Below are 18,336 nucleotides of genomic sequence, written 5' to 3'. Positions count from 1 at the left end.
CACGATTATTTTTCTTCGCTACAACTTCTCTTAGTTACTTCTCCAATATTTGTGTTGTTTTTTTTTTTTTTACAAATAATTTGGTTTACCACGTTGTTGTCAAACATTTGTAAACGAGTTGATTTTACTTTTTACAAAAATATGCGTTAATGTTGATGCCTGGAATAGGTGTCCTACCTATTGCCTGATTCAATTCATGAACCAGAGTTGCTCTCGTAAAAATATTGATGTTCCAAAACGTCAATTATATTTATCGATTAATTTCTAACTTTCTTATTTTGTATAATATTACTTTTAAGTGTTCATATTCTTGACTGGTCAAACGTTTTCGTATAGGCACTCTCTTTGGCCACGAATAGCGTCCTATCTCTGGGAGCGGATTTGAAATTTAAAACAAACTTGCTTTGTCTGTCAGGTTAGTGAAAAGAGAGCAAATAGCTGTTACATTTTAAAGTACCTCAATGAAAACCTAACTAGTTTAATTGCATGCACGATTTTAGTTGAATTAAACTCAGGATGTGTGTCCCCTGAGAAGTTAAAGTTAGCTGTATGACCAATTTGCTCCCAGTTATGGATGCGGGTGAAAAACAGCCCACTTCTTGTGCAGATAGGAAGTTATCCGATATCCTAAGGCCTGCCTCAATCGATGACTTTGTTGTTTTGAAGCCCATCGGCCGTGGTGCCTTTGGAAAGGTTTACCTTGCACGGAAGAAATGTAATCCACGATTATATGCAATCAAGGCAAGTCATCAACGGTTTTACCACTGCTATGAACCTCCTCCACAGCTGACATTTCAAATTCGTGTGTGTGGGTTAAACCACCAGTAACAGCTGCTAATGTGAAGGAATTGGAAATAATGTTCAACTGAAGAAAAAAGTGTTTTATATAATGGAAATGCCTAACTTGACATTTTGAGGATAATGACACTTTAATTCGCTGAAAACTTTTCTCCAGGTGGTGAAGAAATCTGACATGCATGACAAAAATTTGTCAGGTCAGATGAAGGCAGAGAGAGACGCATTGGCCCTCAGCAAAAGTCCCTTTGTCGTACACCTCTTCTACTGTCTCCAAACAGCAACAAAAGTGTATTTGGTATGTGTCGCCCCCCCCCCACACCTCCCCCAAAAAGATGAATGACAACAGTGACTTGTCACTTTCCTAACTTTGGTATATTGCCTCTGTACGTGTTTATGCACAGGTGATGGAATACCTAATTGGAGAAGACGTGAAATCCCTTCTTCACACCTACGGGTATTTTGATGAGGATATGTCAGTGAAATACATTTCAGAGGTGGCACGTGCTTTAGACTACCTCCATCGCCATGGAATCATCCACAGGTACTTTTATGACTCTCCATCTTCAAGAAATGTGTGGTTTAAAAAAAAAAAAAAGTAAAATCACATTTTAGTATGATTTGAGTGTTGTATTCTGTTCAATCATTTAGGGACCTGAAGCCGGACAATATGCTTGTATCTAATGAAGGTCACATCAAGCTTACAGACTTTGGCCTCTCCAAAGTCAAGCTTGACAGAGGTATGTGCATTAACTGTAGCACACATTAAACATTTTAATTATTTAGCACACACTCTTATTCAGAGAGACTTACAGCAGAAATTAGGGTTAAATGCCTTGCTCAAGGGCACATTGACAGATTTTTCACCTAGTCGGCTCAGCATTTTTAACCATCGAACTTTCAGTTACTGGTCCAACACTCTTAACTGCTAGACTACCTGCTGCCTAAACCAAAGCATACACCCCCATCCACTTGCAGGCTGTAGTTTTACATTTGAATTCCTTTTCTACCCAGAATTGAGTCTTGCCGATATCTTGACTACCCCATCTTTGGCGAAGCCTAGACAGGATTATTTCCGCACCCCTGGTCAAGTCCTGTCTTTGATCAGCTCTCTTGGACTTGTAAGTAAAATTAAGTTCATTGCATTTAAGTATGTAATGTAATTCATAGACGATACATCAGTAAGGATAGTAAATGTGATATGATTGGTTTGTGCAGATACAGTACATTCTTTGCCATTGCCATATTAAATATTTATTCTGTGTTTTCATCCCATCAAACACAGAACACACCAGCAGAAGAGCAAGCGTCGCAGCAGCGCCTTCCGTTCAGCCCTGTGTCATGTGGGAAAACTGATCAGCGGAAAAACTCACTCTGTTCACCCTTGAGGAGACGGATGGAATATCTGCGTTCCCCTGTCTTGCATAGCCAGACTTTGGGTATGTCTCTTCAAATCATACTTTATTAGTCACATCTGCCAAATACAACAGGTGTATAGGGAAATGCTTATGTACGAGCCCCTAACCAACAATGCAGTTTAAAAAAAAATGTGAATAAGAAATAAAATTAACAAGTAATTAAAGAGCATCAGTAAAATAACAATAGTGAGATGGTATACAGGTGGGTACCGGTACAGAGTTGATGTGCGGGAGCACCGGTTAGTTGAGGGGCAATGCAAATAGTCTGGGTAGACATTTGATTAGATGTTCAGGAGTCTTATGGCTTGGGGGTAGAAGCTGTTTAGAAGCCTCTTGGACATTGAGCTCTGACAGAGCAAGCAGAGAGAATTCTACCTCTGTAAATGACCATGTGTTTCAGTTAAAAAAAAAAAAATCTTTAACCAGATCTGTAATCAAACCTGTCTAGAGAGGGTGGCTTCTGTTCCCTCAAACTGTTTCTAATCAGTCTTCCTTTTTTGTTTTGTCAGGACCCGACAGCTTTGTGTTCAGCCCAAATGCGTTGACCAAGAGCCTGACTCCCAGGCTGCTTAAGTCCAGACGGAGGTTTGACACAATGAGCGCAGGCAGCAGCCAATCATGTCTCTTTCCCTCCACCATGGACTCTGAGGGAGGTGTCAGCCCACTATGGGAGGTAGAGCAGGTCAGAAGCCAGCAGGAAATACAATTGCATTCATTTCAATCATATCTACCTCTGTATTTTGTGGGTCAATAGAAGATGTTGTTATTGTTTTCGGTTTGCTTTTCTAGAAGGAGAGGGAGAACTTCCTGCACCTATATGGTAGGAATACCAGTGGACCAACAAAAGGAAAGTCGACCTCTGATATGCGACTGCAGCGTCGGGACTCTGCTCTGGCGTCGTTAGACAACTTAGACCTACGTGGACAGCTCCACCGAGAACCCAGTACTGGTGTACTGTCCAGGAAGGCCAAAGAGGAACCTCTTGCTTGGAAGAGGCTTCAGTTTAACGAGGTAGCGCAGTCTACCCCACCCCAGAAGCCTGATCTCTCTCTCAACCAATCAGAGGCTATGTTTCTGGAGTTGAAGGTCACTGTGCCACCGAAGGTAAACAAAAGGAAGGCCATGTTGTGACAAATACAATTTGATTTGATTTGCTTGATGACAGAGTGAAAAGAAGGAAGCCTGTACAGAATACAAATATTCCAAAACATGCATCCTGTTTGAAACAAGGCACTAAAGCAATACTGCAACAAATGCAGCAAAGCAATTCATGTTTTGTCCTGATTAGAAAGCGTCATGTTTGGGGCAAATCCAACAACACAAGAAAATCTGGAATAAGTCAAGGGGTATGAATACTTTCTGAAGGCACATGGTATTCCTCAGCAGGTTCTGAACAGTTGGAATCCCTTTCCAAGAAGAGCGACTCAGCGTACCAGAGGTGTTATGGCGTCCCAGATATTGCTTTGAAGAATCGCACTGGTCTGACAGGGGTGTTTGCAAATGTCCATTTGGAGGTGTTTGGATCTGAGGGTCAAGAGACTTCTGAAGGCCAGGCCACTAAACTTTCCAGTCCCATCGCTTTGGCTAAAAACCTCCTGTGTGAGTTGGACGGACCAGCAGAGGGGGTCTTCATCTAAGGCACGTCATTTGGTGAAGACCACGAGCTGAGCAGGAGCCTGTGCGCAGACTCTAAGGGGTCGGCTCATGAAATGTCCATCGACAACAGCCCAACCCCAAAGAGGTCGGCTCAAAGTGCCAAAGAGGGGCATTGGGCATTGTCCGAGCTAGACGATAGACCATATGACCCAGTAATATCACCCAGTAGCCCACTCCTTCCTCAGCCACCCATCTTCGCTCGTACAGGAACGGCAAGGCCGGGCAACGGGCTCACCCTGAGAGGAGGCGAATCCAAACGCTCCTTCCTCGACCAAGTCCCTGAGATGCACCCCAGGGTGGCCATGTCACCCTCGTTCCTCAAGCCCAGGAACGCGGTGGTCTTCCGGAGCTACTGCAGCTCCATCAACTGCTCCAACATGTCGGGGAGCTCACGCCTCAGCCTGGGCTCAGTGGAGGCCATGGATATGGCCACCTCAACCTCCTACCACAGTATGCCCTCCGCTGTCACACCGGTCCAGAACAGACCCAGCTCCAACAACTCCCTCGATCAGGTAGATGCACAGTCAAAATCCAAGGGTGGAGGATACAGAGTCAAGATTCAGGGGTGGAGGTTACAGAGTCAAGATTCAGGGGTGGAGGTTACTGAGTCAAGATTCAGGGGTGGAGGTTACTGGGCTAAGTTGAAAATGTTGAGGAGGGGTCTTTAATGTTTTAAGGTGGTGGAGGATGAACATTGGTGACCACTCGATGGGCCTAATTTTTCAAGGCGTATTTTCAAGCAGATGAAATTTGTTCATACATTGATATGGGTTTTGTCCAGGAATATGTTTGGTGCTAACAAGGGTTGGGTAGATTACTTTCTAAATGTAATCTGTTACAGTTAGTAGTTACCCGTCCCAAATTGTAATCACTAATGTAACTTTTGGCTCACTCAAACTCTGTAATGTAATCTGATTACTTTTTTAAGATTACTTTCCCCTTAAGAGGCATTAGAAGAAGACAAAAGTGAATGTTACCAATTTAACCACATCTATTGCAGGATAAATCAATGTTAAAGATTACATAGCTGGTCATTATATGGATGTTAAATTTTTACTTTATGGGTTGGTTATGTAGGATTCTTCTAACCCATCGTTTTCTACTACATCATTTAATCTTATTATTGTTTATCTTTACATTAAAAACCAAAGTCTATCAGAATTCCAGTCATTCCTATAAATGTTATACCCCTGAGATCTTCAAGAACAGGACTTGGAAATATGGAAGTATAGTTTGGCCAAATTGTTTAACCTGAGCATGACACCCCAAAAACTAAGGACTTATTAGCCAGTCCTACTCTGTTGTTTTATGATTTTTGTTGTCAATAGTGAAGATATCAAAACTATGAAATGACATAAAATAAAATCATGTAGTAACTGAACACTGTGTTCAACAAACAAATAAAAAGCAATACAATATCAACACCCGCCTCACATCGTATTTTGAAGGTGTGTGTGTGGATCTTACAATTATCCCAAATTATACATCAAATTGTATTTATATAGCCCTTCGTACATCAGCTGATATCTCAAAGTGCTGTACAGAAACCCAGCCTAAAACGCCAAACAGCAAGCAATGCAGGTGTAGAAGCACGGTGGCTAGGAAAAACTCCCTGCATTGAAACACTAAGCCTAATGTTGTCCAATTGTTTCAGTTCCTGCTTCCACTGCTGTAGAATAGAGGCACAGCCAAACGGGACAATAGCACAGTGACACTGCCGTGATGGTACCTGAGACGAGTGTGTGACTAATCTCCGTTAAACCCCGAACCCCAAAAATAGTGGGTAATTTGGTAAGATATGTGACCTACTGTCTCTATTGCCCCCTCCCCCCAAGACTGCATGGTGGACTGGTGGGCCCTGGGTGTGTGTCTGTTTGAGTTCCTTACTGGTGTGCCCCCCTTCAACGATGAAACCCCTCAGCTTGTCTTCCAGAATATTCTCAACAGAGGTACTTTCTTGCAATGCCACTTGTCTTTTCTTACTAACACTGACTTTTCTTATCGCTGCTTTATTGAGAAAATATTTGACTTTACTGTGATTATGTGGTTGTCTAACCTAGCTAGTTTATCTTAATGCACTAACTGTAAATCATTCTGGACAATCAATGACTAAAATGTAAATGATTATCTGTTTTATGTTTTCAGTGTAGCATGTCTTTTACAGCTAAATAAAATCCTGCATTAAAAAATGAAATACATTTTCTATCACCCAATATTTTATATTTATGTTTAATCTCAGATATTCCATGGCCCGATGGTGAGGAGGAGCTATCCCACAATTCCCAAAATGCCATAGAGATTTTACTCACCGTGGACATGAACAAACGGGCTGGTTTCAAAGGTAAGGGTTTGGTTTGACCAGTTTAAACCGTGATGATACCATTCCATTTGAAATGGACCATTTGGGTGTAATAATGATTCCCTTTGGAAATGGACCATTTGGGTGTAATAATGATTCCCTTTGGAAATGGACCATTTGGGTGTAATAATGATTCCGTTTGGAAATGGACCATTTGGGTGTAATAATGATTCCGTTTCTTATCCTGCTACAACCATATTTGTTTTTTTTTGTTTCTGCATCAGAACTTCGGAGCCACACTCTGTTTGCGGGTTTGGACTGGGATAACCTTCAGAACCAGACCATGCCCTTCATCCCTCAGCCGGAGGAGGAAACGGACACGTCCTACTTTGACGCAAGAAACACTGCGCATCACATCGTGATGTCTGGCTTCAGTCTGTAGGTTCTCCAGGGTTCGGGTCCATTTAGGAAGTACACTGAAATTCCAATTCTCTTCAAATGAAAATTATATATAAATAAAGTTGATTTTTTAAATATTTGTACTTTCTGTCTTTTCATCCACGTAGCACCATGTTTCACTGCTCTTCTATGCACTACTATGATGGACTTCTTTTAACATTTTATATTTATTTAACTCTGGCAAGTCCGTTAAGAACAAATTCTTATTTTTTAATGACAGCCTACCGGGGAACAGTGGGTTAAACTGCCTTGTTCAGGGGCAGAATGACAGATTTTTACCTTGTTGGGGATTCAATCTTGCAACCTTTCGGTTACTAGTCCAACTCTCTAACCACTAGGCTACCTGCCACCTCTACACTCTAACCACTAGGCTACCTGCCACCTCTACACTCTAACCACTAGGCTACCTGCCACCTCTACACTCTAACCACTAGGCTACCCTGCCGCCTCTACACTCTAACCACTAGGCTACCTGCCTCCTCTACACTCTAACCACTAGGCTACCTGCCACCTCTACACTCTAACCACCAGGCTACCTGCCACCTCTACACTCTAACCACTAGGCTACCTGCCTCCTCTACACTTCTAACCACTAGGCTACCTGCCACCTCTGGACTCTAACCACTAGGCTACCTGCCTCCTCTACACTCTAACCACTGGGCTACCTGCCACCTCTAATAATGATTCACTCTAACCACTAGGCTACCTGCCGCCTTTACTCTAACCACTAGGCTACCCTGCCACCTCTACACTCTAACCACTAGGCTACCTGCCACCTCTACACTCTAACCACTAGGCTACCTGCCACCTCTACACTCTAACCACTAGGCTTACCTGCCACCCCTGACTCTAACCACTAGGCTACCTGCCACCTCTACACTCTAACCACCAGGCGACCTGCCACCTCTACACTCTAACCACTAGGCTACCTGCCACCTCTACACTCTAACCGCTAGGCTACCTGCCACCTCTACACTCTAACCACTAGGCTACCTGCCACCTCTACACTCTAACCACTAGGCTACCTGCCACCTCTACACTCTAACCACTAGGCTACCTGCCACCTCTACACTCTAACCACTAGGCTACCTGCCACCTCTACACTCTAACCACTAGGCTACCTGCCACCTCTACACTCTAACCACTAGGCTACCTGCCGCCTCTACACTCTAACCACTAGGCTACCCTGCCACCTCTACACTCTAACCACTAGGCTACCTGCCACCTCTACACTCTAACCGCTAGGCTACCTGCCACCTCTACACTCTAACCGCTAGGCTACCTGCCACCTCTACACTCTAACCACTAGGCTACCTGCCACCTCTACACTCTAACCACTAGGCTACCTGCCACCTCTACACTCTAACCACTAGGCTACCCTGCCTCCTCTACACTCTAACCACTAGTCTACCTGCCACCTCTACACTCTAACCACTAGGCTACCCTGCCTCCTCTACACTCTAACCACTAGTCTACCTGCCACCTCTACACTCTAACCACTAGGCTACCTGCCACCTCTACACTCTAACCACTAGGCTACCTGCCGCCTCTACACTCTAACCACTAGGCTACCCTGCCACCTCTACACTCTAACCACTAGGCTACCTGCCACCTCTACACTCTAACCACTAGGCTACCCTGCCACCTCTACACTCTAACCACTAGGCTACCTGCCACCTCTATACTCTAACCACTAGGCTACCTGCCACCTCTACACTCTAACCACCAGGCTACCTGCCTCCTCTACACTCTAGCCACGAGGCTACCTGCCTCCTCTACACTCTAACCACTAGGCTACCTGCCACCTCTACACTCTAACCACTAGGCTACCTGCCACCTCTACACTCTAACCACTAGGCTACCTGCCACCTCTACACTCTAACCACTAGGCTACCTGCCACCTCTACACTCTAACCACTAGGCTACCTGCCACCTCTACACTCTAACCACTAGGCTACCTGCCGCCTCTACACTCTAACCACTAGACTACCTGCTGCCTCTACACTCTAACCACTAGGCTACCTGCCACCTCTACACTCTAACCACTAGGCTACCTGCCACCTCTACACTCTAACCACTAGACTACCTGCCGCCTCTACACTCTAACCACTAGGCTACCTGCCACCTCTACACTCTAACCACTAGGCTACCTGCCACCTCTACACTCTAACCACTAGGCTACCTGCCACCTCTACACTCTAACCACTAGGCTACCCTGCCACCTCTACACTCTAACCACTAGGCTACCTGCCTCCTCTACACTCTAACCACTAGGCTACCTGCCACCTCTACACTCTATCCACTCGGCTACCTGCCACCTCTACACTCTAACCACTAGACTACCTGCCACCTCTACACTCTAACCACTAGGCTACCTGCCACCTCTACACTCTAACCACTAGACTACCTGCCACCTCTACACTCTAACCACCAGGCGACCTGCCGGCCCTTTCTTCATGCAGTTATATACATCTGTATGCGTACTCTTCACAAAATGTGTAGATTTCTTCTTTTTCACTTTTTTAAAATTTGATTTATTTTACATGTAATAAATACAAAATAAAACAGTTGTGTGATGAAGTGTTTTTTTTCCTTCTGTGATACACAAAATATAAAATGAAGGAAGATGAACACAAACATTCTGAAGGAGGAAGGTCTTAAAAAGATGGTTTAAATGTTTTGTATTTCGGCTAGTAGTTTTAAAAGTAGAACCAAACTGGGTCCCTGAGAATTGTGCACAACTTCATCCATTTTGTATGTTATTTTACGTCTTGCAATTCGTATGATACGTGTGTGTGTGTGTGTGTATATATATATATATACAAAATATTTTGACAACAAAATTAAGACAGTCATTCAGAGGTTGTAGTGTAGTTAGTATGTGTTAATAATTCCATATCTGGCCATGTCTTATGACTTTACATTCTTATTTATTCTTATTTCATGTTTTCATTCGTGTGTGTGTGTGTGTGTATGTGGACACCCCTTCAAATTAGTGGATTCGGCTATTTCAGCCACACCTGTTGCTGACAGGTGTATAAAATCGAGCACACGGCCATGCAATCTCCATAGACAAACATTGGCAGTAGAATGGCCTTCCTGACGAGCTCAGTGACTTTCAACATGACATCGTCATAGGATGCCACCTTCCTAACAAGTCAGTTCGTCATATTTCCGCCCTGCTAGAGCTGCCCCCGATCAACTGTAAGTGGTGTTATTGTGAAGTGGAAATCTCTGGGAGCAACAATGGCTCAGCTGCAAAGTGGTAGGCCACACAAGCACACAGAACAGGACCGCTGAAGCGCGTAGTGTGTAAATATTGTCTGTCCTTGGTTGCAACACTCACTACCGTGTTCCAAACTGCCTCTGGAATCAACGTCAGCCCAAGAACTGTTCGTCGGGAGCTTCATGAAATAGGTTTCCATGGCCGAGCAGCCGCACACAAGACTAAGATCACCATGCACAATGCCAAGCGTCAGCTGGAGAAGTGGAAACGCGTTCTCTGGAGTGATGAATCACGTTTCACCATCTGGTAGTCCAACGGACAAATCTGGGTTTGGCGGATACCAGGAGAAAGCTACCTGCCCCAAAGCTTAGTGCCTACTGTAATGTTTGGTGGAGGTGGAATAATGGTCTGGGATCTTTTTCATGGTTCGGACTAGGTCCCATAGTTTCAGTGAAGGGAAATCTTAATGCCGCAGCATACAATAACATTCTAGATGATTCTGTGCTTCCAACTTTGTGGCAACAGTTTGGGGAAGGCCCTTTATTCTTTCAGCATGACAATGCCCACGTGCACAAAGTGAGGTCCATACAGAAATGGTTTGTCGAGCTCGGTGTGGAAGAACTTGACTGGCCTGCACAGAGCCCTGACCTCAACCCCACTGAACACCTTTGGGATGAATTGGAACGCCAAACGCGAACCAGGCCTAATCGCCCATCATCAGTGCCCTACCTCACTATTGCTCTTTTTAATCAGGGAGTCACATTGAGATTAAAAGAAAACTTACACGTGTGTGTATAAAACAATATATAATTCAATACACAACAAATAAACATATTTAATAAAAGCATGTGACTGAATGGAAATAAGTCTCCGCAGCAATGGGGGGGGGGGGCAACTCCATATTAATGCCCATGATTCTGGAATGAGAAGGTCAATGAGCAGGTGTCCACATACTTTTAGTAACCTAGTGTATGTTATAAATTCCAATTTGTAAAATATGTTACGAATTTGTATGTTCACATCCCATTCTAAGTGCTTGTGGTCAGATCTGTGTGTGTTGTGAATCCCCATAAGAGGAATTTGTTTTAAGTTAAAAAAAAAGAAAAATCTTGGTTAAAACTTTATTCAATTTATACTAAACAAGAATATAAAACACAACATGACAATTTCAACAATTTTACTGCATTACAGTTCATAAGGAAATGAATAAATTGAAATAAATTAATTAGGCCCTAATCTATGGATTTCACATGCAGGGGCAGTGGAGCAGCCATGGGAGGGCATAGGCCCACCCACTGGGGTGCCAGGCCCAGCCAATCAGAATGAGTTTTTCCCCACAAAAGGGCTTTATTACAGACAGAAATACTCCTCAGTTTCATCAGCTGTCATGGTGGCTGGTGCATGATGATCCCGTAGGTGAAGATGTCTGATGTGGAGGTCCTGGGCTGGCATGGTTACACCTGGTCTGCGGTTGTGAGGCCGGTTGGACGTACTGTCAAATTCTCTAAAACAATGTTGGAGGCGGCTTATGGTAGAAAAATGAATATGCAAATCTCTGGTGGACAGTGCTGCTGTCAGCATGCCAATCGCACCTACACATTTTAGAGTGGCCTTTTAATGACCCCCAGCACAAGGTGCACCTGTGTAATGATCATGCTGTTTAATCATCTTCTTGATCTGCCACACCTGTCAGGTGGATGGATTATCTTGGCGAAGGAGAAATGCTCACTTAACAGGGATGTCAACAAATTTGTGCACAACATTTGAGAGAAATGAGCTTTTTGTACGTATGGAACATTTCTGGGATCTTTAATTTCAGCTCATGAAACATGTGACCAACACTTTTTACACGTTGCATTTATATTTTTGTTTAGAATATTCTCAATCACATGCAAACAACAATCTAAGGCAGAAAAGGAGAGAAATAAGCATATTTAGTAGAAAGTTTAACAAATCAATGGCTGTGAAAATATCAACTCTATTGCAAATGTACATTGTATGATACCTACAATATTTTGATATTTATTCATATACTACATCAATACATTAGAATGCAATTAAAATATTGCACTTTTGTCAATATAATGTTCTTATCTGGTCTGTACAACTATTGTTGTATACAATTTACACTAAATTAACCAAACTCCATTCCATAGAAAGTATTCAAAACACATGTTAGAAGCCAAACATAACCATTGTCAGTCAGACCTCCATGGACAATGTTCCTTTACAAACAAAACCCACATTGCTACATTAAAACACACACTACGTTTCAAAGGTTTGTGGTCACTTAGAAATGTCCTTGTTTTTGAAGAAAATCCCCCCCCCAAAATTGTCTATTAAAATAACATCAAATTGATCAGAAATACAGTGTAGACATTGTTAATGTTGTACATGACTATTGGAGCTGGAAAACGGTTGATTTTTAATGGAATATCTACATAGGTGTACAGAGGCCCATTATCAGCAACCATCACTCCTGTGTTCCAATGGCATGTTGTCTTAACTAATCCAAGTTTATATTTTTAAAAGGCTAATTGATCATTAAAAAACCCTTTTGGCGTTATGTTAGCACAGCTGAAAACTATTATTCTGATTAAAGAAGCAATAAAACTGGCCTTTAGACTAGTATTTGGAGCATCAGCAATTGTGGGTTCGATTACAGGCTCAAAATGGCCAGAAACAAAGATCTTTCTTCGAAAATGCATCAATCTATTGTTGTTCTGAGAAATTAAGGCTATTCAATGCGAGAAATTGCCAAGAAACTGAGGATCTCGTACAACGCTGTGTACTACTCCCTCCACAGAAAAGCACAAACTGGCTCTAACTAGAATAGAAAGAGGAGTGGGAGGCCCCGGTGCACAACTGAGCAAGAGGACAAGTAGTTTAAGAAACAGACGCCTCAAAAGTCCTCAACTGGCAGCTTCATTAAATAGTACCTGCGAATCACCAGTCTCAATGTCAACAGTGAAGAGTCTACTTCATGATGCTGGCCTTCTAGCAGAGTTGCAAAGAAAAAGCCATATCTCAGACTGGCCAATAGAAAAGACACGACGGAGGAAGATTGGGGAAAAAAGTGTTTTGGACAGACGAATCTAAGTTTGAGGTGTTTGGATCACAAAGAAGAACATTCGTGAGAAGCAGAAAAAAATAAAAAATATGCTGGAGGAGTGCTTGACGCCATCTGTGAAGCATGGTGGAGGCAATGTGATGGTCTGGCGGGCTTTGGTGGTAAAGTGGGAGATTTGTACAGGGTAAAAGGGATCTTGAAGAAGGAAGGCTATCACTCCTTTTTACAACACCATTCCATACCCTGTGGACGGCGCTTAATTGGAGCCAATTTCCTCCTACAACAGGACAACGACCCAAAGCACAGCTCCAAACTATGTAAGAACTATTTAGGAAAGAAGCAGTCAGCTGGTATTCTGTCTATAATGAAGTGGCCAGCACAGTCACTGGATCTCAACCCTATTGAGCTGTTGTGGGAGCAGCTTGACCGTATGGTACGTAAGAAGTGCCCATCAAGACAATCCAACTTGTGGGAGGTGCTTCAGGAAGCATGGGGTGAATCTCTTCAGATTACATCAACAAATTGACAACTAGAATACCAAAGGTCTGCAAGGTTGTAATTGCTGCAAATGGTGGATTCTTTGACGAAAGCAAAGTTTGAAGGACACAATTATTATTTACATTAAAAATCATTATTTATATCCTTGTCAACGTCTTGACTATATTTCCTATTCGTTTTGCAACTCATTTCAGGTATGTTTTCATGGAAAACAAGGACATTTCTATGTGACCCCCAAACTTTTGAACATAAAAAAAAATGAACAGTCATCATCAAAAAAAAGTACAATATATTTATTTGAAAGACATATCTATCATCACTACTAAACTTTCTTTCTTTTGAGGTGGTAACATTTGAGTGTTCAGTTAGCGTTTCACAATCTTTATTTTTCTCAGAATTTGGACCAACACTACAATTTTAAGTTTGAGATGTTTTACTTGAATAAACAGTACATTTTAGCAGACGCTCGTATCCAGAGCAATTAGGGTTAAATGCATAGCACATCGACAGACTTTTTCCCCCACCTAGTCGGCTCGGGTATTTGAACCAGCAACCTTCCGGTTACTAGCACAACATTCTTAAGCGCTAGGCTACCTGCCACCCCCAAGTACTGTACACAGCTACATTGGTGAGGCACCTTATCATGAGTTGATGAAATTCTAAATATACACAAATCAAGTGTATAAAAGCCGATTCGATATTTTCAAAATTATTCTTAATCTGAACCATTCACATCCTAGCAGTAATGTACCACCTAACCAAAAACTAGACAATAAAGTCTTAATTTTCATTTAATATTAGAAATAATAAATTAACACATTTTCAGAATTTAAATGTACCTTTCCACAAACACATTATTATATATATACACTTATCTACCTAGCGTTATCGCCATATATTAGCAGCCTGAGCAACTATTATGATATATGGTGTAAGGTTTCTGTTGCAGCATATCCATTTGCAGGACAAGTTGGTTAGATAGTTCTTATAATGCTGTAAGACAAGGGATGGGCAACTGGCTGACCCGCGGGCAACTCCCCCCTTTTGAAGACCCGCGGGCCTCCCCCCCTTTTGAAGGCCCGGGGACCTCCCCTTTTGAAGGCCAGGGGACCTCCCCCCTTTTGAAGGCCAGGGGACCTCCCCCTTTTGAAGGCCAGGGGACCTCCCCCTTTTGAAGGCCAGGGGACCTCCCCCCCTTTTGAAGGCCCGGGGACCTCCCCCCTTTTGAAGGCCAGGGGCCCAATTTGACCGACAAAAGAAAATGTTGGAGAGTTAGAATAGTAGAATACATAAGCTGCAATTTCGACATTCGGTTTTTGTTGTGCATCAGCAGTCACTCAATAAGCCCAGGTCCGCTAAATGTTTTTACATTGGTCAGTTAGTCTAGTGGCCAGCTGTCTAAACTTGTAGTAAACATAGTCAAATTACTAACTGGGGTGGGGCCCACTGATCATCAAATTTAAAACGGCAACATTTTCTTTACGCCCCATGGCAAAATATGTAGAATTGCAGGAAATTAAGTTTAAAACATCATTTTTTTTCTTCTTCGCTGTCAGGAGACGAACCGCTAAAAAGAGGAGTTTCGTGTTTCTCTTCTTCTTGGAACACACCCCCATCAAAGTTGCCGATCCGTGCCGTAAGATGTACGGAATATTTGCAAGAAAAGAAGCTATACTCAACATACACAACCAATAACTTTACCCGCCCAAGTTAAATCATCGTCATTTCTTCAGAGCAAAAAAAAAGTACTAATGTAGTACAGTAGTTGTATAATCTTGCATGATTATAAAAGCTGCAGTTCAATTCATTCACATTTCTCTTTGATTTCAATTGTAATGTCAGTGGGTTGTGAGGCTTCCCCCAACTCACTACTCAGTGGGTTGTGAGGCTTCCCCCAACTCACTACTCCTAGTGCCATCTTCATAGTGCAAAAGCCAGAGTTATAGAGGTGTGGGTGGGAAAGCGGAAGGGAGACTACGGCCGTTACCCAACCAGAGACTGTTGAGAGGGCTCTCATCGTCGCTCTGTGTCTTTGGGACGGGAGACTTTTCAGTTGATTCGTCTAAAAGTGGGGAAAAGACTCAATGTTAGAAAGCCTTTTTACTAAGTTCAAGTCATACATAGAGTTACATAGTTACTTAGAGTTACATAGAGTTACTTAGTTACATAGAGTTACATAGAGTTACTTAGTTACATAGAGTTACTTAGAGTTACATAGACTTACATAGAGTTACATAGAGTTACTTAGTTACATAGAGTTACATAGAGTTACATAGAGTTACTTAGAGTTACTTAGAGTTACATAGAGTTACATAGAGTTACATAGTTACTTAGAGTTACTTAGTTACATAGAGTTACTTAGTTACATAGAGTTACATAGTTACATAGACTTACTTAGAGTTACATAGACTTACTTAGAGTTACTTAGTTACTTAGAGTTACTTAGTTACATAGAGTTACATAGACTTACTTAGTTACATAGAGTTACATAGACTTACTTAGAGTTACTTAGTTACTTAGAGTTACTTAGTTACATAGAGTTACATAGTTACTTAGTTACATAGAGTTACTTAGAGTTACATAGAGTTACATAGACTTACTTAGAGTTACTTAGTTACTTAGAGTTACTTAGTTACTTAGTTACATAGAGTTACTTAGATACATAGAGTTACTTAGACTTACTTAGAGTTACATAGAGTTACATAGAGTTACATAGACTTACTTAGTTACTTAGAGTTACTTAGACTTACTTAGTTACATAGAGTTACATAGTTACTTAGAGTTACTTAGTTACATAGAGTTACTTAGAGTTACATAGAGTTACTTAGAGTTACATAGAGTTACATAGACTTACTTAGAGTTACTTAGTTACTTAGAGTTACTTAGAGTTACTTAGTTACATAGAGTTACTTAGTTACATAGAGTTACATAGAGTTACTTAGAGTTACATAGAGTTACATAGAGTTACATAGAGTTACTTAGTTACATAGACTTAGTTACATAGAGTTACATAGAGTTACATAGTTACTTAGAGTTACTTAGACTTACTTAGACTTACTTAGAGTTACTTAGTTACATAGAGTTACATAGTTACTTAGAGTTACTTAGTTACATAGAGTTACTTAGAGTTACTTAGTTACATAGAGTTACTTAGTTACATAGACTTACATAGAGTTACATAGAGTTGCATAGAGTTACTTAGTTACATAGAGTTACATAGTGTTACTTAGAGTTACATAGAGTTACTTAGACTTACTTAGACTTACTTAGAGTTACTTAGAGTTACTTAGTTACATAGAGTTACTTAGTTAGATAGAGTTACATAGAGTTACATAGACTTACTTAGAGTTACTTAGTTACTTAGAGTTACTTAGTTACATAGACTTACATAGAGTTACATAGAGTTACTTAGAGTTACTTAGTTACTTAGTTACATAGAGTTAGAGTTACTTAGACTTACTTAGAGTTACTTAGAGTTACTTAGTTACATAGAGTTACTTAGTTAGATAGAGTTACATAGAGTTACATAGAGTTACTTAGTTACTTAGAGTTACTTAGTTACATAGACTTACATAGAGTTACATAGAGTTACTTAGACTTAGAGTTACTTAGTTACATAGAGTTACTTAGACTTACTTAGAGTTACTTAGTTACATAGAGTTACTTAGTTACATAGACTTACTTAGAGTTACATAGAGTTACATAGAGTTATCAACACAATGTGGTCTGAGCATGTTGTATTATTCTGTACGTAAACACTTCAGTGAGTATGATATGTTACATTTCGTAGGGTAAAGTGCATTCGGAAAGTATTCAGACCCCTTAACTTTTTTCACATTTTGTTACATTACAGCCTTATTCTAAAATTGATTAAATTGTTTTTTCCTTCGTCAATCTACACACAATACCCCATAATGATAAAGCAAAAACAGGTTTTTAGAAATGTTTGAAAATGTATTAAAAAAAACATACTGGAATATCACATTTACATAAGTATTGAGACCCTTTTACTAAGTACTTTGTTGAAGCACCTTTGGCAGTGATTACAGCCTTAAGTCTTCTTTGGTATGATGCTACAAGCTTGGCACACCTCTATTTGGGGAGTATTTCTCCCATTCTTCTCTGCAGATCCTCTCAAACTCTGTCAGGTTGGATTGGGAGCGTCGCTGCACAGCTATTTTCAGGTCTCTCTAGAGATGTTAGATCTGGTTCAAGTCCGGTCTCTGGCTGGGCCACTCAAGGACATTGAGACTTGTCCCGAAGCCACTCCTGCGTTGTCTTGGTTGTGTGCTTAGGGTCATTGTCCTGTTGGAAGGTGAACCTTAGCCCCAGTCTGAGGTCCTGAGCACTCTGGAGAAGGTTTACATCAAGGCGCTCTCTGTACTTTGCTCCGTTCACCTTTCCCTCAAGCCTGACTAGTCTCCCAGTCCCTGCCGCTGAAAAACATCCCCACAGCATGATACTGCCACCACCATGCTTCACCGTAGGGATGGTGCCAGGTTTTCTCCAGGTGAATGCTTGGCATTCAGGCCAAAGAGTTCCATCTTGGTTTCCTCAAACCAGAGAATCTTGTTTCTCATGGTCTGAGAGTCCTTTAGGTGCCATTTGGCAAACTCCAATCAGGCTGTCATGTGCCTTTTACTGAGGAGTGGCTTCCGTCTGGCCACTCTACCATAAAGGCCTGATTTTTGGAGTGCTGCAGCGGTGGTTGTCCTTCTGGAAGGTTCTCCCATCTCTACAGAGGAACTATGGAGCTCTGTCAGAGTGACCATTGTGTTCTTGGTCACCTCTCTGACCAAGGTCCTTCTCCCCCGATTGCTCAGTTTGTCCAGGCAGCCAGCTCTAGGAAGAGTCTTGGTGATTCCAAACTTCTTCAATTTAAGAATGTTGGAGGCCACTTTGTTATTGGGGACCT

The 18,336-nt window shown here is 41.8% G+C and overlaps 1 protein-coding gene and 1 long non-coding RNA gene across 2 annotated transcripts in view; one reads left to right on the top strand and one right to left on the bottom strand.

Moving 5' to 3' along the window:
* Window positions 1-189: 189 nt before the first annotated feature.
* Window positions 190-6,710, top strand: LOC112235099 (serine/threonine-protein kinase greatwall). Its single transcript, XM_042298625.1, is given in 12 exon segments — window positions 190-741; window positions 956-1,093; window positions 1,200-1,339; window positions 1,447-1,535; window positions 1,810-1,916; window positions 2,081-2,234; window positions 2,723-2,895; window positions 3,003-3,340; window positions 3,568-4,534; window positions 5,677-5,818; window positions 6,109-6,210; window positions 6,453-6,710. Coding segments are annotated over 12 exon segments (2,679 nt in total). The 5' UTR covers window positions 190-570; the 3' UTR covers window positions 6,611-6,710.
* A 6,868-nt stretch (window positions 6,711-13,578) lies between these two features.
* LOC121839588 overlaps window positions 13,579-18,336 on the bottom strand; it is an 8,084-nt gene continuing 3,326 nt past the window's right edge. The window contains exon 3 of the long non-coding RNA XR_006079021.1: window positions 13,579-15,483. This is a non-coding gene — a long non-coding RNA (uncharacterized LOC121839588). The remainder of the gene's footprint in view (window positions 15,484-18,336) is intronic.

Source organism: Oncorhynchus tshawytscha, linkage group LG16 (assembly GCF_018296145.1).
Source record: "Oncorhynchus tshawytscha isolate Ot180627B linkage group LG16, Otsh_v2.0, whole genome shotgun sequence".
Lineage (NCBI taxonomy): Eukaryota > Metazoa > Chordata > Actinopteri > Salmoniformes > Salmonidae > Oncorhynchus > Oncorhynchus tshawytscha.
This window is presented reverse-complemented; position numbering and strand designations above follow the sequence as displayed.